This window comes from Sinocyclocheilus rhinocerous, unplaced genomic scaffold (genome assembly GCF_001515625.1).
Source record: "Sinocyclocheilus rhinocerous isolate Xijiao unplaced genomic scaffold, SAMN03320098_v1.1 scaffold1201, whole genome shotgun sequence".
NCBI classification, from domain to species: Eukaryota; Metazoa; Chordata; class Actinopteri; order Cypriniformes; family Cyprinidae; genus Sinocyclocheilus; species Sinocyclocheilus rhinocerous.
This window is the reverse complement of record NW_015654059.1, coordinates 1,548,824-1,560,522: the sequence shown is the minus strand read 5'-3', so window position 1 is coordinate 1,560,522 and position 11,699 is coordinate 1,548,824. Positions and strand designations below refer to the sequence as shown.

At 35.6% G+C, this 11,699-nt stretch overlaps 1 protein-coding gene and 1 long non-coding RNA gene across 3 annotated transcripts in view; both read left to right on the top strand.

Annotated features, from left to right (window-relative positions):
* LOC107716736 (uncharacterized) overlaps positions 1 to 7,783 on the top strand; it is a 16,835-nt gene extending 9,052 nt beyond the window's left edge. For both annotated transcript variants that reach the window (XR_001637246.1, XR_001637247.1), the window contains exons 4-5: positions 2,270 to 2,407; positions 6,088 to 7,783. This is a non-coding gene — a long non-coding RNA (uncharacterized LOC107716736). The remainder of the gene's footprint in view (positions 1 to 2,269; positions 2,408 to 6,087) is intronic.
* Positions 7,784 to 9,695: 1,912 nt separating this feature from the next.
* hsd17b12a (hydroxysteroid (17-beta) dehydrogenase 12a) overlaps positions 9,696 to 11,699 on the top strand; it is a 20,602-nt gene continuing 18,598 nt past the window's right edge. Inside the window, exon 1 of the mRNA XM_016523274.1 lies at positions 9,696 to 9,995. Within this exon, the coding sequence (XP_016378760.1) occupies positions 9,818 to 9,995 (178 nt within the window). The 5' untranslated portion in view covers positions 9,696 to 9,817. The remainder of the gene's footprint in view (positions 9,996 to 11,699) is intronic.

Genomic DNA, 11,699 nt, shown 5'->3' with positions numbered 1-11,699 from the left:
ATATATATATATATATTTTTTTTTTTTATACCTGTAGTCTGAGACTTGAGATGCATTCAGATCTCACCAGCACTACACACAGGTACTTTTTTTTCTCAGAGAGATACTTCACTCATGGCTATATATGTTTTTATATGTCTCTCTCTTTGAAGAATTAATTCAAACACTATGTTTTATGGTTTTTTAATAAATTAGCTATAGGTTTCTTAATTGATTAACAGTGTGAGCAAAAGACGTCACCCGGTATTCTCACCCGGTCAATTTTAACTTATTAAAGATGCACATCTCAGAGAAAAGACCCTATTGTTCAGTGTTAGATGTTAGATTTAAATTGTGCTTATTTTTTCTAAACAAATAATGTGTTTGTTTGTTCTTTATCTTTAAACGGTATTGAGTTCTTTTTAACACTCACAAATTCACGTTAAACTATTAATAACCACAATCTAAATCAGGCTATAAAATAAAAACAACTTAAAAGCATCACAAACAAGTAATTTACAACTTCCATTATCTATTATGATTAAAAATATGATGTTGCAGTTATTAAACAGCATACTGTTTTTTCATGTTGTTCACTGTTTTACCCTTTTTTTCCCTTAGCTCATCCCCTCGGGTCTTTCTCAATGTATTATTTTCCAATCTGAGGAGGACATGTCATGTCAAAAACATGTTCTAAAAACATGTCCTCACAAATATTTCATTATGATACGGTGATACACCAATACCATTTAAAGCAGTTTTACCTCATTCTTTGACTTTCCTAAATTGTTTGCAAAATGACATATGAGATGTAGTAGATTTTAAACTTTAACTGTCCTTTTAATCAGTCCACAGGAACAGGATGTCAACATTAGCCTGTCGTAACAACAAATAATACTTATGGAATGATGCCTGCATGGACTAACAAGAGGGATATTTACATATGTGGGCCCCCGTCCCTTCTTTCCCTCTTTTCTCACATTCCCTCCATCCATACATGGATGAGTCAGGGAAGGTGTGAGGGATGAGTCAGTTCCGGGCGGAATTTTTAGGGAAGGGGAGTGTCTGCTTGTTCCTAAGAGGGTGGTCCCGTCATGTTAACATGGCATGACCTCACTGGCACAGAAATACCCGTTCACGCATTCACTTGCCATAAATGTGCTCTCTGCATAACCAGTGCAAAAGCAGTTCATGCCTGTTTATATATATTCCCAGTTAATTCCAGTTTTTAAATGTAATCTTTTAGTAAAATATATTAATTTAAATGTGAGTCTGAAGCTTTCAGTTACCTAAACAGCACTAAATGGCACCGAAAAAATAGCTTTTCATTAAAAAATAAGCTTACGTCCATTAAAATTGGGCTGTTCTTAAAAATATCTCACTATGATGAACTGCTCTTAGTATTTCACAGCCAGTCATATAGATTTAAATAAAGTATACTGAAATAAAAGTGTGTGTAGGAACTAAGTTTATGAAATATAACCTAACATCCATACATGGATGAGTCAGGGAAGGTGTGAGGGATGAGTCAGTTCCGGGCGGAATTTTTAGGGAAGGGGAGTGTCTGCTTGTTCCTAAGAGGGTGGTCCCGTCATGTTAACATGGCATGACCTCACTGGCACAGAAATACCCGTTCACGCATTCACTTGCCATAAATGTGCTCTCTGCATAACCAGTGCAAAAGCAGTTCATGCCTGTTTATATATATTCCCAGTTAATTCCAGTTTTTAAATGTAATCTTTTAGTAAAATATATTAATTTAAATGTGAGTCTGAAGTTTTCAGTTACCTAAACATCACTAAATGGCACCGAAAAAATAGCTTTTCATTCAAAAATAAGCTTACGTCCATTAAAATTGGGCTGTTCTTAAAAATATCTCACTATGATGAACTGCTCTTAGTATTTCACAGCCAGTCATATAGATTTAAATAAAGTATACTGAAATAAAAGTGTGTGTAGGAACTAAGTTTATGAAATATAACCTAAGATTGTAATTTGTTCTATGAATGGAAAAAAAAAATTCTAACTTTACAGTGTTAGAACACATTCATGTACATACAGAATAATCTAAAATCTAAAATAATCAAATATAATATAATCAAGTCAACTAAAACAATACAAAAATAGTCATTATTAAGTATTAAATGTCAGTACTATTTATTTATTTTTTAAATCAACAATTTTAGCACAAATAAAGATTTTAGACGCTGTGTGTGTGTGTGGGTGTGTATTTATGTTTGGCTGCATGTCTGGATGTTTTTTGGTTAATGTTTGTGTCTTTTATTTGTAGAAAATCTGCTGATGACTGGAGGTCTATGCAAAAGTGAGATGTGAAGTGAACTGACTGTGTTCCTCATGGAAGGAGAGGGAAGGCTGACAGGCATGGAAGTTGATGGGGGGAGAAAGGAGGGGTTTACCAATAAACAAGGTATCAACCGACACCTATTTAGACCCAAAAACATCTACAGGGAAGCATGGGAGTGTCCCGCACTCAAATAAGTTGTAATGCAAAACGCACTTTCTGTGCTATAACATCCATTCGCACCCTAGACTTTGCTGATGAGTGAAACTCAGTGATCCGCAAATCTTGACTGATCAAATGTGTAAATTGAAGAAATTATTTTGCAAAAGTGAATCAGTTACAGAGAATGTTCAAAAATAGTAATTGAGAACACCACAAGTACTTTAACTGGCACGAAACAATGAATATGGGAAAAAGCAGAATTCAGTTTTTTGAGCATATAATGTCATAAAATCACCTTTAGAAATGTACAAATCTTTTTCTTTGTCAAAAAATCAAGTGAGCAAAACCTTCAAAGCACACATTCCGTCGTGTTTTTGCATGCTTGCTTGGATGTGTGTGTTTGTTAAAAGAAAAAAGAAGGTTTTTAAGTGGTCGCTGATCATGTATATAATATTAAAAAACAATATAGATGTGACAGGTCAGGTCTGAAAGTACAGGCTCAGACGACACATAAAATATGACATACAGAGGGAAACACTTATCATATTATTGCAGTCTTGCTGACAAAATGGATATTGTTTATATATAAAAAATTACAGCTATTTTTTTAAACAGCTAATTTAAAAAACATTTTAAAATGTATTTTATTTTTTAATCAAACTATTAAAACCAGCAATCCAGAAGGGATGTATCAAAAACAGAGGCATTGCACAAAAATGTTGGCTGAACAAATGAGTTAAAATTAATACAATATATTTGTTGAAGTGAAAGCTATACATTTTTACCTGTGTATGTATAAATGTTGATATTTCACAGTTTTTAATGGTACATCAACTAAACTGACATTAAAAGATTATTAAAAAGCTTAGTATGTATTTTATCTGGTATTAAGCTATCTTTAGTAATACAAAAACCTCTATTAAAAATAAGACAAATATCTTAGTAGAAACTTGTTTTATACAGATCATATGGAAAGTAATAGAAACCAGTGAACTACTCACTCAATTTCACCCTAAATTTTGAGGTAGTATGCACATTTTTAACCCGTCACACACGTTTTTAAAGGGTTGCATAACTTGTGTGCCCTATTTTTGGTCTTTTTGTGTTTTTTTGTATTTTTTTTTGTATATGAATGTAGAGCCAGTAAGACTGAGCAGACTGACGTATAACCACATTTGATGTACAAGCATACTAACTCAGTGGTACTTGATACACTGGAATATTTTATATATAATAATAATTTTTGCTGCATATCAAGTTTCAGCATATATTAATATTAGGTATATATACAGTTTGAATGATGCTGTAAAGCTAATTGTCATCATTTTGTTTGATTTTATATTGATAAAATCTTAAACTTAAAACTTAACTTATTATATATTGTACCCCTTAAATAGTCTGTATGTATTGAGGGAAGTATTGGGGGGTCTCAGGAAACACATTTGACCATGGTGATGTCGTTTTTATGACTGTCATGAGCAGATTTTCATTGAGCAGGCCAGATCTGTGTGTGTGTGTGTATCCAGTGCCCACAAATAACTGTGAGATGTGTTGTTTGTGTCATATGTTTGGTTGTACCCACACAAAATGCACTGGGAATGTGTGTGCAAGTGTCAGAATGCTTTGTGGATTGTGGATTTTGGATGTGTGTGTAAGATGTCTTGTGTGTGTATGTATACGTCTGTTAGAGAATGTGAAGGCAGATGTGTGTGTTTCGTCAATATACAGATGGAGATGGAGTGTGTGTACATAATTGTGTATCAGCAAGAATGCGTAAGAAATGTGTGTATGTGTTAGTTTAAAAAAGCTGTATGTGTGTGTGTGTGTGTGTGTGTGTGTGTGTGTGTGTGTGTGTGTGTGTGTGTGTGTGTGTGAAATATGCAAATATACCATGGTAATAGTGATGTGTGCACATTTATGTACTAAAATGAGCGCAAAGGGAATGTACGTGTGTGTAAGTATTAAAGAATGCATTATTTTAATACATTTATGTGTGTATCAAATATCGTGTGCACATTTATGCATATATATTGTGTAAATGTTCAAGAATACGACAGATAAAGCGAGTGTGAGTCTATGTGCACATTAATATGAAAGCATGGTTATGTGTATGTGTTAGTGTGTGTCAGAATGCTTTGTATATTATTTTAAGGTCTGTGTGTGTTTGCAAAACCGAACATTTGAATGTACATTTTAATTCATGCACAGATATATACGTATTGGTGAGTGTGTGTGTATATGTTCGATAATGAGTGTAAAGCATGTTTTGGCTGTTTTTACAGACATTAAGTGTGTGTATTTTGCGTACGAACAAAAAGTGTGTGTAAGTGTATATCAGAAAGCTTTGTATCATTATCGCAAGGCCTCTGTGTGTGTGTGCAAAATGTTTTGTGTTAATATGAATGTACATATGAGTGAGTGTGTGTCTAAAGGGCCATGTGTGTGTTTTTTGTCAATTGTACTGACAATATAAGTGTGTGTGTGTATTTACATACCTAGAAGAGCGCACATGGATGTGTGTGTTTGTGTTGTAAGGTTTATGTGATTGTTTCGAGGCCCTAAAACCGCTTGTGCGTGAATGCATACATATATGAGTGTGTAAATGCGAGTGTGTGTAAATATGCACAGAATGCTTGTGTGTGATTGTTTGAGCACATGTAGAGCACACGGACGAGAGGTTGTGAAACATATGCATGAGCTTTGAGAAAGAGACAGCAGGGCAGACGAGCCAAAGACATTCAGTTATATAGTGCAGCATTGTTTAAAATAATTTAGTTACATTTATATTTATTACATTTTCTTTTAAATGCAATTTTAAGTCTAAATATATCGTTTTGTAAATATATTTGATGTAAATCTTATATTTATGTGTTTGGTGTGTGTTTAGTAAACAAACATACGTACTTTACAAGTAAATTTGCTACATTTAAGCTTCTTTTATAAAATAAAATGATGCAGAATAATTTTAAAGACTGTCATTTTAATCTAAAATACAGATATGATGAAACTTTAGTAGTTTAGAGCAGGTTTGCTTCAAAATATTAATTTTGACAAATTATGTATTGTACATGTTTAAGAAAGAAGGACTAACATAGAATGTTTTAAATCACTGGTATCTATACAGATGTGATTAATATGAAAAGGTTGTTTGAAATCTAATAAAATCTATGAGATGAACAAGGATAAAAGTGGACATGTCTGTGGTGTGTGTGTGTGTGTGTGTGCAGCAGCATGTGTGATATTGTTTGTGAGCAGAAAAAATATATATTGTTAAAGAACACACCCTAAACAAATATTTATTTTTCTGTAAATGTTCTTAAATCACTGCTGATGTGTAAAATCATAAATCTTGATCTGTTTTTCCATCCTTTCTCTTTCAAACTCTGTCTAGTGTGGCAAAGGCCTCAGCTGTGAGAATAATGATTTTCAGCTTATAAATGTACTATAAACGTTATAAATGTTCTATATATTTTATGAATGAGCAGTAGTTGTGATAAAAACTTGAAATATGTTTTAAAAATGTATTTTAGTGCAATATAATGCCATCAATTATTTTATTTTAGATTATACATAAATGATGCATGATTCAGAGGATATTATCTTTTTTAAAAATACTAAAAGGTGCTTTATTTTTTCCCCCATAGGATAAAAATCTGGGAAAACGTTACCTTGTATCCTGCACACAAGATCAACGTCAAACCAACGTCTGTTAGACTGCTTTACACCTGTAAATGGATATTCAGCAAGTTGATTACTTTGTAGGAACAACATAACATCGTCAGGTATATGCAATATCTGTCTGTAAACTACTTGGATTTAATTAATGACCTGGACTTGCTTACGTTGTCACGTGCACAGACGTCTGAGACGCATGAGCTGTGAGACGTAAGGAAATATGAAAATGATATAGTACGTATTTGAGCTTTAAAAAATGTTTACTTGCACATAAAACCATGTATAGATACATTTGTTGTAATTATTTACCTAAATGAGTGAAACTGTATAGACAAGATGCACGTGAACGCTTGTGTTGAGTTGTGTTGCTTTAATTCTCAAAGACGTGAAGGCAAACACAGACTGATTTAATCTTATTTGTTCTAATTAAATTATAGCCTATATGTAGCTTCAAATGGAATTGTTGTGACTGTGATAATAAGAACGTGTGCGTAACGCGAGCGTCTGCGTCTGTAGACTTGTGTGAAAATTACAGGCGCGAGTTTTTTTTAGCTTGTGGTGCTTTATAATTGTTAGGGTTACATATTTGTGAGATCTTAATATTTTGTTTAACATGTTGTATGAAGCTGCAGACGGAGAGTTGGAGCTGTCAGGCGTTCGCTGTCCACTGCACGCTCTGCTGCTGCTGACGTATCACTCTCACGGCCCAAATGAGCTTAGGACTCAAATAATGCTGGTTTTTTTATTAGTTCTTTCGCTAGATATGTTTATTATATCGTATATATGTAATAAGGTTTCATAACTAGTGTTGAGGGAGCATTTTGACCACAGTAAATGTGAAATGTGACTTGTTGGAATTATTAAGGGTCAAAGGGGCTGGGTCCTGCAGAAAGGGGAAAATAAATATGTTTAAATTAAAGAATAAAGATTATAGGCGTCGAGTTATTCTTAAAATGTATGTGGTAGATCAGTGAGTGTCGAGGACTGAAAGCTGGGATATATAATTTGTTACGTGAGAGGAAATGTGTGTGTGTGTGTGTGTGTGTGTGTGTGTGTGAGAGAGAGAGAGAGAGAGAGAGAGAGAGAGTGTCTGATGTCGAAATTGTATGTTTTAAGGTTCGTCTAAGCAAAAGATAATTAAGTAAAATATCTAGATTTTGCATCAGTTATTATTTGTAGTAGTATAGCCTAATAATTAGCCTACAAAAATAACACTGTTAATGCACTAGCTATGTATCGGATTGCTTGTGCCTTACATGCATTTTTATTGCTTCATAATTATAGTATTTTCTGCTTTGCTGTTATTATATATCATACAACCCAAAATGTGCTTAACAGTTTGAGCTGAATTGAGTAAAATGAGTAAAGTGTGGTTGCTGCAGTGTGGACGACGTAAGAACGTAACGTGTGAGTTCTGCACTTCTGAGTATTTGAATGTCATTTCTGTATAGTGCACAAAGAAAAATATGCTGCATTAACGATTCGACCCCGACTAATTGTTTAGCTATTTCATTACATGAAACAAGCTGTACATGTGGTGTGAGAAATATATGATGTGATTATGTTGCAAAATCTAAAAGCTGGAAGTTTATCGTTCACGTGACAAAGTTATGAATCACGTATTTTGTCATCAAACTGCTTGCTTTCTGTATTGTCTATTCCATGTCAGAGAAAATAAAATGTTTGGAGTTATTTTAGAGTGTGCTTGCTTATTTGTCTGTTTTTAAGTGTGTGGAAACTGGAAAATTAACACTACTTTGTGACATATTGAAAACTTTGTGTTTAGAGCCTTTCGGATATAAAAAAGACAAATGTAGCGTGAGGGGGGCAATACACAGAGAGAAAGGCTTCCACAGCCAGAGTATCTTACAATTAAAAATACAGACATTAAAAAAATTTTCTTGACGACGCCAATGCTTTTTTCTACTAAACAGCATGTGGTTTACATGTTACATGTGTTACTTGAATTATTCACGTATCGGTGGGCTTATATTTTAGGTTAAGTTTCGGGTCGCGAGTGATGTGTTGGAGTGATCCGGTATGTGTAGTAGCCTGACTGAATGTCAAACTGACAAGCTAGGCACGAGCCAAGAGCAAAACATCCGACTGGACGCGAGTTTCGCCGCTTACAACACTCGCGCATCGTTTTCGTACCTGCATGCATGTGTAAGTCGATTAAAATGTGTTTCACAACAGTTTACGCTGTATTTTCACAGGTTGCTCAGCTGCATATCTACTACGTGCCTATGTGTTTACATAACCATCCTCTCTTCCGCGTTACTCGCGCCGACAGTTCTCGCGATGTTTCGTCGCAGCGCTGTGTGGTAGTTGTAGTTTCATGTGGAGGAGTTTCACCGTTTGATTGAATAGAAATAATAATCTTGTATACATTATAAAATAAGCAGAGTTTCCCAAAATATGCTTTTAAAATCATCTTAACGTGGGTTATTCGTTATTCACGGTGTAAAATATCAATTGCTTCCCCATCCAACGACGTATCACTTGTTATGCGTAGAACTGGAGAATCGTTATTGGTGCTTATGTTTTACATTACATTATTTTATATTGATATTTTTTTTTACTTTATTCGCATTATTTGCAATGATTGCTCTAATCACCATAAAACAGTTTTATTTTACTATTATAGAAACACTTAGTCCTCAACACACACACACACACACACACAAAAAGTGTAAAAATACTGTTAAATATGACACTGTAAATGAATATCATGTGATGTGGATCATTATAAGGGGTTCTATCATTAGTAATTTTGCTTGGTTATGTGTATATAGCTAAGCATTTACATGCTGTATGGCTCTATATGTAACTATGTATGTATATGTACACTTTTTATTCTTTATGCGATGTCTTTGCAATATTCAAAATACATTAATGGTTTTTATTTTGTGTCCTACACTGTGAAAACAAACCGAATGTGTGTTTACGCGGTTTTCTTTAATTCACGAAAGTTTTGTGTGCTTTTGGAAATGGAGCCGTGGTCAGGAAAATGGGAAATTGAGTCATATATGTGCCTATCGAACTAAAATGCAGCAAATAAGTTTGTCCCTCTTTTTCCCACAACGTATGACTCATTGGTGTGACAGCGCCGGTGAATGAATGTGACTGGCGTTCGTGCCGACAAATAGACTCTCAGTGACTGCTCAGCAGGGGCGGGACAACAGGAGCCTGCGTGGCCAATAAGCAACAAACTTCATTCATAAAATAGTGTGGGGGTGATCGTTGGACGCGTGGGTTTGGAGGTTTCGTAACCCTGACTGAAACAGAAAAAACAGTTCTGAATCACAACCAATGACATTATTTGAATGGAGGTTACCGTTATGTTTGTCCAATCGTTTCTCACTCAGAAGAGTTTTCGGTCCCGCCCCATTGAAATGAGCACCCGAATGAATGAGAATGGGCTCTTTGTGATTGACGCGCACGATAGCCAATGAACGGTAAGTTTTGATTGACGGACGCGAGTTTCAGCCAATCAACAATGGACGTGGGCTCGCATGGGCGGCGATGGAGTATGTGGGAGGTGTGCACTTAAATCTGGATAGACTAGTATGTTAGAGGAGTTGTAGGGGTGTGATGCCACAACCTGCTTATAAAGGGGCGCACACATTGAAGCTTTATTAAAGCAGTGTATAACGACTAATTTTGCAGGTAATTCACCACGCACAGCCAGCCGTAGACATGGAGTCGTTTAACGTGGTGGAGACGCTACAGCCTGCCGAGAGAGCGCTCTTCTGGGTCGGTGCACTTATCACGGCCTCGCTGGCGCTGTGGCTGTTGTACAAGATCATCACTGGCTTTAGGATATGGGTGCTGGGAAACGGGGATCTACTCTCTCCCAAATTGGGGAAATGGGCAGGTAAGTTGAACGACATGCGTTGGGAATGAGAGACATGGGTGGGATAAATGTGGTGCGCATTTGGCGCAGCCTTAAACTAAATAAAGATGAACTTCATGGATTTGGTGGGGAACTAAAAATGTATACTTTTTGCGCATCAGGTGTAAGTGAACACATTTTTGTTATCGCTTACTAAGGGCGAATGCTTGTATCAATCACATAAATGTATAATCGTTAAAAGATTAGATCAGCAGACTATTTGAGGCATTAGTATTTTATGCGTATGGTCAATGGAGGCGACGTGTCTCAGGTTGACTGATTGCGCCATACATTCATATATTATGCGCAGATAGCATGTCATTCAGGTATTATTTCAGCCTGACATTTTTAAAAACGACTAATTGGATTTTAAATTTGACTAACTGGATGAAGTTTATAATTACAAAACCATTGTCAAATTTGATGTTTTATTTAAAACGCATACTTTGTATTATACAACCAATATAACCAAGACGTCTGTTAATAATTTTTCGCATTTCAAGTTTTTCCTGAATCGTATGTGCCTGGCCTGACCCAGTTATCCAGTTTCCCGGCTGCGCTTGCCGATGTGTGTCCCGGCAAACGCGCTTCTTCACGTCGCTTTGACAGTTTCGTGGGTAAAATGCGGCTTAAGCAGATGTCTTTTTGGCCGGTGTTGTCCGCTTCATCCCTTCACTGGGGCACTGAGGTTGGTTTTGGCAACATGACGCAGTTTAAAACGCCAATCTTAATTATAATGCGGGTCCATACCACGTGCGGCATGTGAGGGGAGACTTGTGTGTGTGTTGCTCAAATGTACAAAAGGCGTGAGGTACAGCGCAAAGATTTTCTCCAGACGCAATCGCACTCTCAATACTGTTACTTCAAAACTCATCACACTGTTAAAGATTTTGAAATGGCTCACCATGCCATAGTCTTTCACTGCCTAGGATGTTGCATAGGCAGCAGGTGTACTAGCGTTCAACGCCCCTAGCGGTCGGCTTGGGTAGTGCACATGCAACGCGATTTGAGGGTCGCAGTATCTTCTGTAGTGAGTTCAATGATTCATTTCAGAACTCTTTTTTTTCTTCTTCCCCATCGAATGACATTAGCTGAACAGTACGTCTTGCAAAAACATGGGTTGGAAGGCATTACCGCTTGAAAGGTTTGATCCCACAACCCTTTAGGTTTTTGGGTTCATCTCACCTGTTAATAAAATATTCATGTCATATTTCACTCCCTAAAGAAGCCGTTATATTGTGAGTAAAAGCAACTATTATTTTCTTAAAGCCAGTATTAACTGTTTGCAAACCGATATGCCTCATTCAGCCAGTTAGATCATCTGTGAAGAATGTAGTTTCCTGTTGAATGTCTGTCAAAGGTGGCAGTTTTTTTTTTCTACCACATTTAGTGCCATTTATCAATAAACACAATATTTAAGAACAAATTAACTGGAAAAGTGGAAAATATTGGTAAATAACAATGACCAAACCAATTATAGATATTTTTATTTCTCAAATTTTTGCATAGAGACAAAGCCTAATTATTGAAATTATTTTCGATTTTTCACTGCATTGTTTTTAAAGATAGTTAAAAAAATTTTACCAACGTATTCTTATTGCATCTAATATATACTGATATTTTACTTGAACATTTACTTTGCTTTCCAATTTTACACACACACACACACACACACACACTGTAAAA